Raw genomic sequence first — 19,117 nt, 5'->3', positions numbered from 1 at the left:
CAGATATTTTCATTATATAGATACCGGACAACATCACAGTAGTGTAAATGGTGTTATTCTCTCAGTGGAGCCACTGTGATCACTTGACAGCAGACTTCTTGAAAATAAAAGCTGCCTTTCCTGTTGTCTGGTGGGTTTAGTTTTGGCACCCTCATGCAAGCCCCTGTTAGAGTCCAGACAGTTAGTAAATTCGGCCCACAAAAAAGGAAAATAAAATCAAGCTTCACAGCGGTTTTACTTTATTGAGACAATATTAGTGCACACAAACCACTTTTTTCTTTAAAAATACCATAAATTAGGAAGAAAACAAGGAACAATATAAAACAAGCAAGGAAAAAAAGTGCATGTTAACCATGGTATATACCACATCCTCTTATACTGTAGTTTACAACCTTTTTTTCATTGTTGTTTGTGTATCTTTTTGTCTGCCTGTAGGTGTGTGTCATGTTTTTGACATGTCTGTATCTTGGATGGATATGTCGTGCCTTTGGGGGTCGGGAGTGAGATCCAGGCTGCTTCCCTGAGGTGTGTTCAACTTGACAAAACTAAATATTCAACAAAATATTTTTGTGTCAACAAAAAGGGTTACAAGCCCCAAAACACGGAGTGGAACAATTTAGGATTTACATTTGTGCTTTTGATCAGAGCTGTAAATGATTCTTAATGAATGGCAGTTACTCCAGTGTACCCCATCTCTATGTTGATAGTTATTTCAGAAAGTGTACAGGAGGTTAATCAAGAGGAACAAAAACTGTAAACTCTTGGCCACTGAAATCCCTGGATTTTTTTTCCTTTTTTCCCTAAGGAAAGAAAAAGTAACATTCTGTTCAAAAAGACTGCAAATATATAGTTTCCGTTTTGTATTTGTACATCATGCCAACATATTTTATGGGTTAAGATACTTCGTTTTATTATCAAAAAAAACAAGGTGAAAAAGTAAAAGCTACAAATCATATGACCGAGAAATTGCATCTAACCAAATCGAGAGTTGTTAGCACCCAATTTCAGTTTCAACTTTTCTAAATTGCAGTTCTTTACAACAAGTTTATCCACAATAGCTTATAAAAATGTCAATGTTGGCAGTTATTTCAGCCGTTCCAGTTTCATCAGCTGGATACTAGTATGCACTGAAGCTACTTCACTACCTAAATATTTACAAAAAAGCTAAAAAGAAAATTAAAAAATAATACACAGCTAACCTTTTCAGCTCCTAAACATAAAGGGAAGGAACACCTGGTATATCAAGGGCCATTTTAAAACCACAAGGATCCCGGCTGATATGTACTGTATGTTTGAATATCTGTGTCATTCTATGGCAGTGAGAAATCACTGTTTTGAGGTATATTTTGCTTGCAGGTGTAGACACAGCTTTCACACTCTATCTTATGTGTCCTAAATGTGTCATCTGAGCGAGGAAAAAAAAAAAATGCATCTGTTCATCATAAAGTGCAAGACATCAAATGAATTTTAAAAAGCAGCAGACTGCTGCTGCTGGTAAGGCTAATCAAAGAAGCTATCTATGAATGTAAAATTAAAAATCGAGTAATGGCACTCAATTCATTCTCATATTCCACGTTCTGACTCTTAAACAGAACTACTTGTTATTTCTTCTACCTTGCACAGGTTAGGGCAGTTTTGCTTCCATTTACATTAGCCTGCTTCGTTCACTGTGAACGAGAACTGATTTATGGACACTGTTAGCACCTGAGATGAGTTTCTGGTGCTACGGGTGTGTAATCTAAGTTACTAATATTCTTGTTTACACATGAAAGCTAAATCATTCTAATATCATGTTAACCTCTTATTCATTGTTGATGTAGCAGCCACAGCTACAGTTTTAAAATCAGACATCAGTCATTCAAAACTGGGATTTTATGAATTTTAATTAAGAGAGTTGTTCATGTAAACCTGGTAAAATATACTGTGTATACATTCTGTTTAGGTTGGATTTACTTAATATGACATGTAGTCATAAGGAAACTTTATGTAGTGAGGAATGAATTCATCTCTCAGTTAATATGAATCATGAATAGCTATAAATTTAACATAAAATTCCTCCATCTCCAGTTGCTGCAGGATGGTCCCCATCCTGTTCTGTGTCCTTGACAGGAGCACTACATTGCTACATTGGAACTGACAGTATCATGTGCCTAGCCTGAGGTTGTATTCCTCTCCCAAGGAGCTAACCACTTGAAAAAAAAAAAAAAAAACACTTCATTTTGCCTCCAATCCATCAAACCTGACTAAAGTCTCAGAAGGAATCCCTTTTTTATGACAACATAGATTCTCCTTTAAATGTTAGCGTATTGTGAGGATAAAAACTTGGCAGGATTCCTTAATGGGAATCTAACATCCACCCCAAAAACCACAGTCAGCTTTCATCCTCACTATTTTGCAAAATAGATTCTAGGAGAGGTCAATTTGGCGATTATGTTATGTACTATATATATCCCACTTTCGCCACCATGCTGCAGTGTAAGCTAAGTTTGGATAGTGGGGTTTGCAGTGTGTCAGTAGAGGTGCAAAGAGAGGAGAGTCAGGGGAGCAGCCTCAGATCTTTGTTTTTTGGAGGGAGTTAGTATGAGAAAGCTCATGTTTTGGTGTTTGTATTTCTGTGGTCGTGTCCATATGTGTGTTCTGTTTTTCTCTGCTCTTGTTTTGCATTCAACATCCTAATGTTTTAATAGCTTTTGGATTGATATGTGTGTTTAAAAGGAATGCATGTTGCCATGCGTACAGGTGTGTGTATGCATGTTTTTAATATGTATTTGTGGTGTTTGTGTGTGCGTGAAGTAGCTTGAATCTCACTCAGTCAATAACTTGATCTCATTGGCGAGAAGGGTGTTGAAGTTGTAGGCTGGATCAGGGAGATCGGAGAGATCGGGATGGGCGGGGGCCGAGGCTTGGCGAGGCGAGGACTGGGAGGGTTCGGCCAGCTCCGGGTCGCTCTCGCTGGAAGTAGAGCCCACGCTCATGTTGCAGACGGCCTCGGGCAGGGAGCCTCCACCAGTGGGCACGGGGCACACTTCAGGCTCACTGCTGGTCTCGCTGGTGCTCGACACAACGGACAGCAGGGACATCTTGCGGGTGAGGCGGCTGGGGAGCATCGATAGGGCGTAATCGGCAACAATGCCTGCCACATCCATGCCACAGGCCTGGTCGAAGGCAATGAAGCCCACATTGGCGTTTGCCTCACAGACTACAAATGAGCCATTGTTGAGCTGCAGGAGGTCGATGCCGCACACATCCATGCCGAGGATGTTTGACACCTCTGTGGCCAGCTGCTTGCCCTGCTCGCTCAGTGGGCACATCATACCTACACCACCTAAGAGTCCAGCAAACAGAGAGACATCAAGTCAATATATACCACAGTCTGTGTCTCATTCAATTCACATTAACTGAGACTGAGCAAAAGGACAACTTGATTTTCATCCAGATTTCTCAAAATTAGCAGTATTTAAATCTATTATGAGTAAAGAGCTATTATAAAAAATATATGTAGATTATTAAAGACATCATTTTAAATATTTAATATTAATTTAATACCACATCAGATCCATCTAGAGTCAGTGCAAGTGTCAACATGGTCTGTTACATAAATGCAGAATAATCTGACTGATGTCCTAAATATGTCACAGTGCATTACAGCCTCTACTAGACCCAAACTGTTCATGCTCTGACATTGAAAATCAGTCTCATCAGCTGGAAGGCTGTGTCACTTTACATCTCTAGGGTAGAATGAGGACAAGCCTGTTGATTTGGCACTGTTTCCAAATACTGATTTATGCAGCAGATGGAGAGTTACACTTGATCAAAAATGTGGAAAGATGCTATGACTGTTAATAAATGTCTTCATACATAAGAATGATTAGGACTCCTCGTCCAGTGACTGCTTAAATGTGCCACTAAAGCAGTAACTGAATGACAATACAACAATTACTTTTATATGTATAAAACACTTTGTCACTGTCTCTAAATGTAATTATTATATATCTAATTAATAATCAGAACAGCTTTAGCTCTCCAACAATAGTGAAACCATTTAAACACATGGCTTGAAATAAAACATTATAAGAGAATTACTCAACTCAAGATAGGTCTCATATGATCTGAATAATCAGAACATTAAAAGCAGCCACATTACAAAAGTGTCTAATAGAGTCTATAGTGTGTCATCTTTGACTCCTGAGTGTCTGCTTACCCAGGGAGCAGTTGCTCTGCATGCGTCCATCGGTGGAGCAGCGCAACATGGAGCCAATGACACGGCCGCCCACCAGGACCACCCGCACGTCACGGCCATGCGACTCCTTGATGTACTCCTGAAACAGGTATGGGGTATCATGGCGGATCAAGTGGCACAGGTCTGTCAGGTGGTGTTGGTCACGTGCCAAGAACACAGCCTTGCCTGCGAGAGAAAAGGAGAGATAAGGTTAGTTTTTTTTATTAATTAGCTAATTCTGAGGCTGTTAGGATAATTAGATGTGTTGATATTAACATGAAAATAAGATGCATGCAGACTCTGATATCTGTGAGACATTTACTGAGGTTAGATAACTTCCTCAAAGTTATGCTGACAAGTAGTTGCTTCTGCTGACCAAGTCTCATGTCAGTTCCCGTTCCTCATATAATGGACAGGTCACTTCTCTTAGGGGCCAAAGAATTACTTCTCACCAAGGTTGGAAAATGCCTGTTTTAATTAGCACTGCTTGGCTCAGTCTCCTTGTTATCAAGCCCTCTGACCCCTGTTCCAGCACTAGGGAAAATCATGTGATTGCTGTATGTGTACGTGCACATTGTCTGTAAGCGACAGTCCAAACAAGATGACGAGGCAATCCCTTGGTAACATCATTAAGATGTGAAGATGGACAGTGGCAGGCATGACGCAACACTTCACAAGTCGAAAACAAGACAAGCAAGGAATCATTGTGACACGGCTCAGTGAGACCTGAACATGAACAGTTTGTATCGATGGTACTAAAACACTGTTTAGAGCCTGCAACAAAGAATGTTAAATAATAGCAATATTACACATCCGAACATATTCAGAGCATATTTCCAAGTTTTTTTTATCTAATACGTTTTTAACATCTTCTACTAGGGGACACAGAGTTCTGTGTGTGTGTTTTTAGATTAGATTTATTGTGTGTGTTTTGTTTTTTTTTTGCTCATATGTATGTTTGACCTGCACTGGACCCTGTAGAGACAATGTTTCATTCAACTATATGCGTGAATTCATGTGTGGTTGAGTGACAAATCTAGTATAGACCTATTAATACCAAAGACTCTAAGTTTTTGAAACAGCCTTTTATATTTTGCTCATGAGAAAGAAGACAAGCTGGACTTCAGCCAGTGTCAACGGTCAACCACAGAGGGGAGGAAAGCAACCCTCGAGATGCTGAACTCCAAAAAAAAGGGTTAAGTTAGTGGTTGACCAATGGCTGCTTTCCCTAATAATGTGTTATGATGGCAGCCTGCGCTAGCCAGGGCCCATTGTTATTCCATCACACAATGACGGAGCCATTCAAGTGTCGATAACTATGAATAGGAAAGGGCTAATGGGTCAGCAGACACTGGGGCTAATCTCTACAAAGCAAAACATTCATGGCAAGGAAGGCTCAAACTTTCCCTAACAAGCCCCCTGTGGATTCAGGCAAAATGAGGAAACTAGCATCAATTTGTTAAATAAGAACAAAAGCCTAGCAGCCGTAACGCAAGAACTATGAGCTTCTGTTTTGTTTGTTGCAGCACCACAGTCCAAATAATTGAACACTGTCTGTGTATTTCATTATAAGGGTGGACTGAGCTGCCACTAGGGGCCTGCAGTGTGCATGTTTAAGAGGTGTGGTGTAGTGAGTAGAGAAGGTGACAATAAGAAATTGATTGATCGGCTTACCTCTGTGGCCACGTGCATTCTTCACTACCACCGGGTAGCCCAGCGGCTCTGCCTCGTCAATCATCTTACGGAAGTTGTCATGTCCTCCTGAGAAAATGCCCATGCACACAAACACAGAGACACGTACCCACACAGAGGTGCAAAATGTTTAAAAAATAATTGTCCTTGTTTTGATAGCATGGTTCACACATTGCAGCTGATTGAGCAGAGTGGGGGGTGGGGGTGCGGATGTCTCCATGGAAACAGAAGTGACTCTAAACAGCAAGGCTATAGGAGTCGGGTGTGTTGTCCTGTGCTTATACTTATTTGGCTGCTAGATTCATGAGATTGGAACTGAGCAGTCACTGAAGGGTGCACTAATGTGAAGCAGCTGACCATATCTGACAGTGATTCATGATGGCGGCTTGTAGCAACAGATGTGCTTCAGCTTTCTCTGCTTTGGTCAAGAGGTGATTGAAAATGCTTAGAAAATATTGAAAATTGAGGTGTTAATAATAATAACAATAATGATAATAATAATAATAATAATAATAATAATAATAATAATAATAATAATAATAATAATAATAATGATAATAATATAATCTCTCCAGCTCCTCTTTTCTTTTTCTTTGCCTGTCTGATCTTATCTGGCGTTCAGTCAAGGGAACAGATGTGAACTATCCTGTCACATGGCTTTTTCCAGACGCACTGATTCACCTGTGTTTTCAGTGAGAGGAGGGAAGAACAGAGGAAGAGGGAGATAGCGAGTGGACTACAAATGTGGGTCCGACCATGTCATGAGCTGCTGAGGTGGAGAGCAGGAGGCAATGGCATCTTTTATTTTGAAAAGTCATGAGGTGGCACAGGGTGGGGCGTTGGGGGGTGGTGGTGTTGGAGGGGTGGGGGGTGTAGTTACATAAGCTCTCCAGCCGCTCTGCATGCATCGCCTGGCCTACTGTGCAGAGAGACGAACGGAATGTAGGCCAAACACCCCCCCCTCCTCTTTCTTTCTCTCTCTGTCTGTATCCTTCTCTTTCTGCTCACACAAACATCACAGCACTGTGGACTTTTGGAAAACAGAAAGAAATATGTGCTGCTGGTTGTCAGCCTTTGTTTTGTCTTATAAAATCAACCAGCTACAGCAAATAAAATAACAGCAGTATGGCTTCTATATCTCCACATATCCTGCCTTTATCAACACAGTAGGTTAAAACAAGTGGCTTTAAAGAAACTGTTAAAGCATCTGTGGTTTAGTGGATAGCTGTGAGGATTTTACTGTGTATGTTAATAGGATTTTCTCTCTGTTGCTTTAATTGCAATAACTGCAGTGATAGTGATGGCTTGCTAATCTGTTATACAGGCACATATGGACTAAAGCCTGTGATGTAACTAATGTGATTGAAATGTCAAAAACACCTAAAAAGCAGTGCTGACATTTCAACTAATATGCATTAGATTGTAGATGATGCACCAACACAAATTTAACATTTAAATCTATTTTTTTCCCCATCATTTACAATTTGTGTTGACTCAGTTTAACTTAATTTTGCTAAAATACTAAAACGCTGACCAAAGTAGCAAAAGTTTTCCATTTAGTTTTTAGTAAACAGTAAGCATGATGGAAACTATTTGAAGCCGACAGGGTCTGTGGGACTTAAAAGAGGTTTTTAAGTGGGTGGTGTGACGGACACATCAATTAGAGCCAGGATGTCTGTGTTGATTTCTTTGTATATTTGTGTGTAACACTTCTTTTATGTAGTCTGCTCAGGGAATTAAAGTCTGCGTTGTGTAGTCCGCACAGAGCCCCAAGAGCCCTACGTAAGGGACAACACAGCGTGAACTCCATGCGTTACGTGTAGTATATGCAGTATACGTCAACAAGCAAGCATCATCTAACTCAAGGCTGTTGTAGTGCACTGGGAGGTAGATGTATTCATAGAGCCAGTCGTATCAGACATTCAGCTGCCTTACTGATATAGTCATGGAAAAGCACACTGCTTCAGACTTCTTAGTTTCTACAACAGAGTGCTACCACATCACATCAACACTGTGAAGAAGATAAATGTCAAGTATTGATTTACCGTAGGAGAAGGTGTTGGGAAGAGGCACGCCATGGCCGGCCAGCTCTTGAAAGGTCCAGAACTTGTTGACACAGTTGAGTATGGCCTGAGGTCGGTTGATCAGCCGACAGCCCATCTTCTCCAGGTGGCGCAGCACAGTGATGTCGCTATCTGACTGCACCCAGGGCGTGGGCACGCGCACCACCACCACCTGTGGATAAGATGTCACCAATTCTTGCTCCACACGCAGACCTAGAGGGTGAGATGGTGGTGGGGAGAATGAAAGGAGGGGTGATTGGAGAAAAGAGGGCAGGAAAGGAAAGATTAGACAGACATCCTTTATTTTGTGGCAGTCAACAGTCTATATTTATACAAGTCAAAAAAACAAACTGCCTGAAACTCATACATATAACATTTTCTCAGTTCAATTCCGAGCCATTAGACGGAGAATTTACTCATCCAGTCTGTTTCCAAAGCAGAGCCATCAGCTGGCATCTGGCTTGTCTCCTCTATGTGTCACATTAAAGTAACAAGTCATTGTTTATACTTTAGCTCTCCTTACATCCTAATGTCATGATTACAGTAGCTGGAAACATTGTGAAAGTGGCTGGTGAGTGTTGGAGTCCATCAACTGCTGGTGGAAAAGTTGACTTTGCTGATGGAGACTGTTTGTGGACACTGCTCCCGTCATCACCACACAGCTGACTGCGAGTTGGCATTTCTACAGGACCAGAGAGAGGCAGCCAGCTCCAAGGCTGGTTATGTTAAGCCGTGAGTTCGGAGCCTGCCCCTGGCTGCTGATACAATTATTTACATGCTGCCCATATCCATATACTACCCTGTTGTGCTGCCAGCTCCTGTGCGTGTCGGGCCGAAACTATCTTCCTCTTCGAATGAGAAAGAGATATCTTTGCAGACATACTGATACCATGTGCTACTTTGTCTCAATGTAGGGCAGTGGGGTAAGGAGAGATGTCTGAAACCCCCAAGGGTGCATCTTGAAACTAATCACACATGAACACATCAGGGAGAAACAATCCTATACTGTATATAACAAAAGATTTTTTTAAACACAATCTAGTCAACCTTTCCCTAAATTAAATGATCGAATCAAATGTAATCCAGTGATTATTATCTGAAAATCACAGGGTTTCATTTTTATTGAAAGTCAAATTGACATTGGTTTTCAATGTCTCAGCCTGACACTGATTATATTATGCAAATGTAGGCTACGTAAAGACAATAAGCTAACTGAACATATCTGAATAGGTCAGTGATCAGCCATTTCAATTCAGCACAGCATGTATAAGCCACGGAAAACAGGGGTCACTTCACAGAGATGGAGGAATACAGCTGGCATGACAGAGTATTAGCCAACTTTTTATTCCAAAAGGCTAAGAACTGGCAAATTTCATCATTTTGTTAGCCCTCTCCAGTCTCTATCAACAGCTATATACTGTAGATCTGCACAACAGAATCAGATTTTGAAACAACAGAATATTGGCTAGAAATTTGCCAAACACAGATGGCAGATTCACCAGCCATGGCTAAAAGATTTGGCAGCATTTTACTGGTGACTGGTGCTACTTGTCACCCTGGATGAGAAGAGGAAACAGAGACAGACTGTGAGATTTTCGAGCAGGCGATGTGACCCAACAGCTCATCAGGAGGAACAGATTGGATGATGTCAAAACCTGTGTGTGTGTGTGTGTGTGTGGGTAATGCACATTTATGATGTGTGCAGAAGGGGCGGGAGGGGAGATTTGTCGCTGGCACAGCACTTCACCTCTAACGTGACCTGAATTTCAGCTCTCTTTGAATCTGCAGCCATACAATAGTGACAGCGCCGCTGGCTGAGATCATCAGAGGTCACCGGAAATTTGATGTTTGCTGCATAAAAAACACCAAATGACAGCGATTACTGTGCCGACAGATGCGCTGTGCATCAAATCTGTATTGTGTGCGTGAGACGCACACTACGGGTGGGATTACCACTTTTTAGGGTCCTTCTCTGCATAGACAGGTAGAGTGAGGAACAAGACAAAGGCAACAGGCAGAAAAGGTCAGGGATGTCTTGTAGCCTTAACATGGAAGAAGCGAGGAGAAGGAGGAGGTGCATGAAAAAGGGAGGAGTGTGAAGCCATGAAAAGACTGCCACTCCTTTTTCTCCTGCTCCTCCTCCTCCTCCTCCTCACAAAAGCAGGAGGATTCACTGTCTCTCCGGCCCTATTCAACACTTTTCACACACAGCTCTGATTGTACCGCCACTAAGAGCACTGTGAGCGGTGTTACAGTGGGAAGTGTTGGGGGAGTTGGTCTCATGGTTTTTGACAGACAGTATTCACTGTTCACTGTGCTTGTCACCATCTCCAGGGGAACCAAACGGAGACCAGTGAGGCAGCCAGATGAATCAGTCCTATTCATTCGTGCAAGTGTTCGTGTGCTCCGCATTGTCCGTCATGTGACCAGTGCAATAACATTCAGAAACCCTGCTGACCATTTTGGTGTATAACAAAGGCAACATAGGTTTTTGTGTGGCAATGTCTAAATTTAGTGTGGTGTGGCCTGTTTATAGTTACTGATGGTTTTTTTTTACCTCTGTGACAGACTGTAATGTTTTCATGGTTCAATGGACTGTATATGTGGGTCCCATTTTCAATCTGCTTGACAAAGCTTACAAGCATAACAAGCATTCTATGCATACCATTGCAACGTCACAAAGCAGGCGATGCAGACAAACACTGTGCCAATGTTTGGCTGGTGAGTCCTGCCAGCCCTGAATGCAATCTCAGTCTGGTTCTGGGTATCCTGTCGAAATTAGCAGGATGGGGTAGCAGGTTTCCCTACGGTTTCCTCTGGTCCCGTTTGGGCTAACAATGCCTTCAATGGTCTATTTGCATATCTGTCATCAGTAACACATTGGACAAAAACATATACTGTAGGCCTACTGTGAGGCCTACAGTAAAAGGCTTGCAGGCCTAAAAATCTTTTGTTCATCGACAGAGAGGCCATGAAAACCTGCATATCCTCTGTTAGCTTGTGTACTGTATAGTTGCTACCACTTTGTTGTCTGTAAGACAGACTATCTCTTGGCATCAGTATTACAAGTAAGCAGTCTCCTGACCATGAACTGTCCTAATTAGGATTTCACACTCAGTACCTTTAGGACAATCCAGCCAGTATCAGTTTTGTTGTTTTGTAGGATATGAAGGAGTACTTTGGTATAGTGGGAGAGTGAGTCTATATTCTCTCTTGCTAATCCTTCCTCAATGGCTATTTCTATATTTTTGACATAATTCTGGAGAGGAAATATTTTGTTTCCTCGAGCCACAAAGAAAAAACTCCACCACTGTTATTTAAACTGATGTTTGCTTGATATCTACAAATGATACTTATTTACCTGCCAGAGTGGCTGGTAATACAGATTAATCAAAAAATGAGAGAGCACACAGTCCTCTTTGGCAAATGCAACTATGCAAATTACAAACTCAAGTACTTACTTGACCATATGTAAAAAGAAGAAGCTGAACATTCACAACAGATTTGATACGCTGCTCACACCCTAATAAGGATCTGCTTTTCTAGGAATAATCTGTTCAGTTTAACAATAGAAGTGACTAATATTTTTTCTGGCTATGTCAGTTGATGATGACACAACTTAACAAATCATTTAATACTTGTGTGGAACATGTACTTTAGAGCCAACATGTACACTCTCCTGTGTAGTACAGGATGAAAAAAGACGTGGTAATAAATGCCGTTTTCTGTGTAGGCTTCTTTTCTATCTAGGAGGGGAAAGTAAGTACTGTGAGTCTCTTTGCAAACACCAATAAAATGCAAATATACCTGTTTCATGCTGCATGTGAAAACCTGCAAATGAGATACTGCTGGATCAATGACAAATGAGCTGTGTGTACTTACATGTACAATCAAGTCACAGCCCCATATAAACTGTGTACTCTTTTTATTGCATTTAAATTTTAAAATATTTGCTAATCATTAATGAAACTTTATAGTTATTTTGTGACAAAGAACCTTAAGTGTTGAATAAACAACAACAGTAGTGAGATATATAGTCCATAGGAAAAGCTAGACTGACCAACATTATATGTCTGTCGATAAGTAACAAGACATTGCAGTACAGAAATACCAAACTAGGTTTGAGTTCATTTAGAAAATGTCACAATTACATAGTTTGTCCACCAGAGAGCGCTAAGTTCATCTTTCAACTGTAAAATTTCCTTTTTAAAAGCTACAATATGCAAGTTCTGGAAATCAAGCTAGCACTATGGGGTTAATATTGTCAGTTAATTAAAACACAAAAGAAAGTGGGATCACAGAACTATAGCGACATCTGCTTGGAGCCTCTGTAGGAGAGGAATAGAAGGCCAGAAGTGTGTTCACATATGGATGGACAGCCGTAAGATCCCACACCTCACTTTGGCCTTCTCTGATTGGTTAGAAGGGCGAGGCTCGCTTAAAAAACTGGAGAAGGGAATATCTCTGTTGTGCTGCTAAGCAGTTCAATGAGCCTGGATCACAGAAACCTTTCACCTCTCCACATTCGCACACGCTTTGGAGCATATTTCAACTAAAAAATGTAAGCAATTACATACTGTTGCTTTAATATGTATCTTAATCACAGTTCTTTAAAAAAAAACAACAACACAAATCTAAGGGATCCATATTAAGATTGTTTATGTTATGTGTTTATGTTGTTTTCCCAAATGCTGATATCAATATCAGCCTCAAAAATCCAGTACTGGTATATGTACCTAAGTTCTCACTACAATCCAGATCCATCATATCTCCCTTATTCATGGCACGTATTAGCTTTGCTTTTTTTAACCGCCTGGAAGACGACAGGCAACAGCTTGCAGATGTACATCAACTTAACAGCTATGCCATATTGCTGATCATCACATACTATCATTGCTCATAAAATGTGGAGCCTGTGCTTAATAAATAGTCAGACAAGGACTGGTGTTAAGCTACAATAACTCAACCTCATGTACTGCGAATGTTCCAGCCTCCCGTTTAATGACATAGAGGTGTTGCATTTATCATCAATTCATATCCAGCCCTCTCTTTAAATGTCCCCCTGCACAAATCATGGGATGCGAAATGCCTCTAGCTTTGCTGAATGCTGGGTTTGGCCCCTTTATGTGAGGGACCATCATTGGTCATCCAAACATAATAGTGTGTGCGCATGTGCGTATTCATGTGTCCTCCTGGGGACACATTGAACCCATTAACTTCAGTGGTAAAACTTGAACCTCAGCCTAACTTGAGAGCAAACAAATGTGACCAGAGAATAGGAAACCTTTGAAATAGCAAGCTGTATTAGTGTTATCAGTTTTATGACTGTGATTGCATCCTAAAACAAATACTATGTGTGTTTGAACTTTTTGTGGTTTAGGTTAAGGTACCATCAACTACTAGTGGAAATCAGTACTAGTATCAAAGTCCCCTTTTTATATATTTGATTCCCATAAGATTTTTGCTTAGAAATGCCAAACATCCATTTTGGCATGAAATTGCATGTTTAATTAATATTAACTGACACATTAATATCAAATTCATACACATTTAGTTCAAATGGTATTCCACGCAAAACAAAATGGACAGTAGGGAATAACTCTGACCACTTAAAGAGGTGGTCACTGACCACAAGGGCCTTATTGATCACATTAACAAATGATGAAATTCTACTTAGTGTACACATTCACTGTCTCACTCACTGCATTTGTAACTGTATTTCCTGATGGCTATCTTAAATTTCAGAATCGCTCTAATATGTGGAGGATTGTTTATCGCCTCTGGTACTGTATGCTCATGAACATTCATACAGCCTGAGTGGATATGAATATTACAAGACATAAGCAACTGTATTTTGATAAAGACTATGTTGTCAAGCTGCCAATTTCTGTTTGGATTTCGCATGGTCTAGATACAAGCTGTATGTAATGCTAGGTGTACAGGGCCAATATGTACATTAAGACCCCAAGTACTCTACGGTTTCCTCCGTAGCAGTGTCTAGCATGACCTGTCTGTCCACTGGCTGTTAATCTGTGATGTCGAGCCAAGGATCAGAAGACATTCACTGTCTGCAGATTTGAGGCCAGCATGGATTAGGTCATGCAAACTGTCCTGCTCTAGTTGCGTGTATCTTCCTAAACTATAGGTCTAGACAAGTCTAACTTCCTATTTGTGTCACTAATATTCTCTCCTTTTCATTATACATAGATTAGACTATTCTTAAAGTTGGATTATGTGGCCATGGTAGCAAAAATTACATTATAATGTAATTGTCGTACAGTAGGTATTCTGTCTAAATGAATGTTAGCTCATATTCACATATATTCCTTTGATTGTAGCTGGTGAAATACATGCGATTTCAAATTTAAAAATCCATTGTTGGCATTTGAAACTCCATGTTGAGTATAAAACTTTGCCTTGACAGAGCTGTACAGTAGGCCTGATGCAACAGTATGTAGTATGCGTGGGACGTGCTGCCCAATGTCGCCCATATTCAGCCCACGTCTCCAAACTATTCAGCCTCTGCTAATACCAGCCTATACCATTTACGTGTTAATTAAGACTTTACACACCTCTCATCTGGTGACACCACTTCACACACCGCCCTGACAAATTCCTTGCATGTCTGTTTGTTGAGAGTTCCTGCTGTTAAGAGTGATGGTAATAAGTCCTCCTGAGTCAATGCTGTGACATGTTATCACCTCATAACAACATGGTAGGACAAAATTGTACCAAAAATTACAAAGAGATTGATTGAAGATCTGTTTATCCTGACACGATGTAGGTAGCGCAGACAAGGTTACATATACAGAACACCTGAAATATAAATAGATTAGGCGGATAACATGGTTGTTTTCAGTAAAACAGGTCTTAGGTATGGCTTCACAGATGCTCAATTTGCTTTATTGTTTTTACTTCCATTAAACCTGAATACTTGTTTTGGCTTCTGATTAGACTATGGAAGATATGGAGATTTAATAGGCTACATATACTCAATATCAATTAGTCTACTCGCAACCTTAATGTGAAACATGGTAACATGTGTCTTACGCCTTCTTTGCTATTTTGAAAGGAAAACTAACATTTTTTTCACATAGAAATCCCCTTATCTGTTTCCTACAGGATAATGTGAAAGAATATCATAAAAACCTACAACTTCAACCATAGACCGACGAAATGTGCGGTAAAACTGCATAATCTCAATTTGATTTGACTAAGAAATACCTCCTATGTTCTTGATTAATGGACTTCTGTAATATAATCTTAATCTTATCATCTGCGGCATTGCTGGTATTGCAACGCATTCAGCAAAATTTTAATCAAGCATCCTTGCTCTCTTCAGTCTGGAGGCGGTCTAGCTGGAAACTGGGTTAGGCGGTCACGGCTGTGCTTACACTGGCCCTCTCCTCGCTCCACAGCACATGCAGCCCCCAAACAATGACTGTTAGCTCTTAGCATTGCAGACCACTGATCTTAAAACAGTCTAAGCTGCACTAAAACATTAATTTACACACATTACGACCAGGCAGCGATTGCTTTTGTGTACTTTTATGTATGTAATACTTGCCTAATTGTCCGTCGCTGATCGTAAGCACGATTTGATCCATGAGGAGCGAGCGGAATTCAACATCCTCGTCGGCGCAGCGCTCCTTCAGTGCCCGGAGGATCTGAACTTGTGGGTACTCCTGGCTGATACGCCGGTCGGTCACGAACCAAACCCGAGAGCACATTTTGGTTGCGAGGATTCAGAAAGTTAAAACAAAAACAAAAAAAAATCCAGCAGAAAACACACCGTTGTAGCTACGGCAGGTGTCGGGGCAGCAGTGGGAAATAGCACAGAGATGCTCACACAATGGAGACCTCGGCGGGTAACGGTACGAGCAGGCTGTGATGTGGCTAAAAACAGGACCACGGCCCAACCGCTGACTGGGCCGAACCGGCTACGATGAATACTCTTCTTTATCACCTTTGTTTCCCTTCATTTGCAGCCATTTAGTCCTCCCGGGACGGAGTTAACTTAGTTGAGCCCAGACCGCGCCAATTCCACACAAGCCAGCCGAATATACTGGTATTTTTACCCGCAGAAACTTATCTCTTTAAACCGAAACAAAGCTCAAGCAGAGCCGCTATGTATCTTCCACTTGCCGCCTCGATACTAACAATAACGGTTCCCGTGAACGCAGCGGCGGTGTGGCGTTGCAAACCGCAAAGTCGTCGGTTTGTTACAATAAACTAAACAAACCCAAAACGCTCCGTTTGGCTGCTGTTCAGGAGGGATTGGTGCTGAAAAGTGCACGCTGTTTTTTTTTTGTAGCTGACCAGCGCGCGCTTCGTTTACAACTCCATCTCTCCGCGTGCCCGTGCACAACCCGGGACCGGTTATATGGGGAGTTAAACCTGCCCGCCTAGATAACCATGGAGATCAGATCAACACAGTCTGGCTGCAGGCAGGGGTTCCTTTGCAGGGACGCTTCCGGTGCAGGCTCCACTCTAAGGGCAGCTCCACTGTCAGGACAGGAAATGCCACCAAAATTAAACAAAAAGCACAAGACAATACAGTCGCTGCCAGGAAAAAAAGACCACAGAAATATCTGCTGTCGCAGCAAATACGTGCTGCTGTTTGACATGATTTTGTCAATGATATATGTTAAATTATTCTGCCAATGCAGTAACAATATAATATCCTATGAATTATTTAATCTGTTAAGTGACAATGTCCTACCCATGGGACACTTTATTTTCAGAACCACTTATACTCATTTTGACTTTCGGGTTGTAAAATTTAAAGATTTACCTTTTAAATGAGACCAGGGTTATGACTCAACAGGGTTAAAGACAGTTACCTTATTTTGGGTACATTATTTTCAGTCTTGTGCACAAAAATGGAGTGCCTGGTAAGAGGTTAAATGTAGCAAAGTATATCTGTCAACAAACCATGTAAAGTGACTGACTGCCAATATAACAATACATATTGGTTCAATAATTATAGGCTATAGGCATAGTGGTTAACTCTGTCAATATAGTGATATTAACTGATAATATAACATAAGCTATTATAGCACAACTAATACAGAGCAAAACATTCAGACTATTTGATGTTTTGAATAAGGCAAATTTGTCACTGTTGTGTAGAGGAAGCTTCTAATAATGACCAGAATTGGTGTCGTTCAAACTGAACATTTTACTGGCCAATATGCTGCAGTTTTAAAGAAAAGAAAGTAAACAATGGACTTTGTACACAAATATCATCACTAAAATTAGAGACAAAGCACAATTAAATGTGTATCAATAAAAGCATCTCTGTATGTAACTCGGAACAATGTATTTTAAATATCTTGTCCATAGAAATGTTGAATAAATACCTTAACCAGGTTTCCCATATATTCTCACATTTTCTGTAAATACTATGTGTAAGATACCGAGTGTGCAAGAGAAGAGAGTCAGAGTTAACGCTGAGTCACAATGCTTTATTAGCACGTAGCCTTCAGCAAACTCTCTGCTAACATTGATGCAGTATGGTAACTCTGGAGGAATACACAGAGGCCTAAGTTGCATAGAGTGCATCTCACAACAACAATACATTACACTACAATTTTTATCATTTCTTTGATATAGCTATTATTAATACAACTAAACATGAACTGCCTTATTTAAGTACTTTAAACCAAACAAATCACGTTGCCCCCGCTATGTACGGCTCTTGAAAACATTTCCAAGATATGGCTATTCTGAATTTTACAAGATTTCCTTGTTTAATCTCAATATTTCTGAAGGTGAACTCTTTGGTGTACTTTATAGGCTATGTGTGTTATTAAGTATAGCATTTCAGACATTTTTTATTCAAAGGAGGTTGACATTCAAATTCCTTTTTTTTTTTTTTTAAATGTGTTTCCTGTATACTTGCAACTTGACAGACTACCTGTTGCCATTTTCCTGCTGTCTGTCTGTACAAAAGGGTGTCTACACTGTCTAATTGCCTTTGGATTTTTTGCCTGATTTGACTGCCTGCTTGTTGCCAACTGTATGCCTGTTTATTGACTCTTGTATTATAGTAATGTCTTTAATTTGACCAGCTATGTCACAGTGTCTACATCTGGATCATGTTGCTTGTTATATCAGACTGACAGTTGGAGAGGAATGTATTCCCCCTTATCTTTGAGAAGTGTTACATGCATCAGATTTTTGTTGTAGATGCTAACATTTGATTTCTAAGTGACATTGTTATGTGGTGGAGACTCCTGGGAAATTCATCTCTTTTCTGTCACACACACACACACACACACACACTGCGCCCACAGAGCCTCCTCATCATCATCATAAAGGACCCCTCCCATAGTCTGTCCCCCCCTGCGCCGTCTGGGAAGACGTGCAGAATCATCCGAACTGACTACGAGGCCGCTCAACAGTTTCTTTCCCCCAGGCTGTCAGGTTTATCAACACTATGGATCCCCCCATAAGCACACCCACCCCTTTACTCTCCCTTGAACAGCCCCTACCCCACCCCCACCCCTCACTGGACACTGCACCACATAGTGGAACTGACCCTGGGTGCTCTGTTTTTGGTCTGGGAGAAACAAATTTATTTCAATGTATGTGGGATACTAAGAAATGACAATAAAGAAATCTTGAATCATGAATTACAAGGAAATCTTGAGAAATTCAGAGTAGTATTATCATGGAAATGTTATTTTGTTCATAAACTGTAGGCTGCAGATGATTTATCACCATTATATTGTTTTAAAGCAGTACTTTGACTTATAAATCATTGCAATGGCTGGGAGCCCTCACTTCAGTCGTGTGCACGCTCCCGCCAGGGGCATGCAGATTTCGACGGGCAGGCATAGCTCTGCATAACACGGGCAGGCATAACTCGGCATACAACCGGCCCCAAAATAAAGGGTTTGGAGGGACATTAACCAATCAGAACTCGTAAACTTTCACATTGTCCAACCAAAACGCGGAAAGTGTGGGCGGGTCGCGGCCCTGCCGACCAATGACGGAGGTCTAAACGGCATAGCGGGCCGAGCCTGGTGAGTGCGCGCGGCGTGCCGCGTGAATCAGTGCGTGGAGTCTGCAGTGCGCACGAGACTGCGCACTTTCCGAACCGGTTCAGACCAGACGGTGGGAGGATGGTTTGGCGAAC

The 19,117-nt window shown here is 41.1% G+C and overlaps 2 protein-coding genes across 2 annotated transcripts in view; one reads left to right on the top strand and one right to left on the bottom strand.

The window, feature by feature from the left end:
* Window positions 1–216: 216 nt before the first annotated feature.
* Window positions 217–18,235, bottom strand: rimkla (ribosomal modification protein rimK-like family member A). Its single transcript, XM_042410335.1, has 5 exons — window positions 15,542–18,235; window positions 7,957–8,187; window positions 5,894–5,980; window positions 4,202–4,405; window positions 217–3,325 (listed from the first exon to the last, which is right to left on the bottom strand). The coding sequence occupies exons 1-5, from the start codon at window positions 15,702–15,704 to the stop codon at window positions 2,805–2,807; spliced, it is 1,206 nt and encodes a 401-aa protein (XP_042266269.1). The 5' UTR covers window positions 15,705–18,235; the 3' UTR covers window positions 217–2,804.
* The window catches only part of LOC121896429 (forkhead box protein J3-like), an 85,072-nt gene continuing 70,202 nt past the window's right edge, over window positions 4,248–19,117 (top strand). The window contains exon 1 of the mRNA XM_042410328.1: window positions 4,248–4,328. The gene's annotated coding sequence lies outside the window, so the exon portion shown is untranslated. The remainder of the gene's footprint in view (window positions 4,329–19,117) is intronic.

The sequence above is a fragment of the Thunnus maccoyii genome, chromosome 4 (assembly GCF_910596095.1).
Source record: "Thunnus maccoyii chromosome 4, fThuMac1.1, whole genome shotgun sequence".
Classification (NCBI taxonomy): Eukaryota; Metazoa; Chordata; class Actinopteri; order Scombriformes; family Scombridae; genus Thunnus; species Thunnus maccoyii.
Note: the sequence above shows the minus strand (reverse complement) of the source record. Positions and strands in the feature narration are given on the sequence as shown.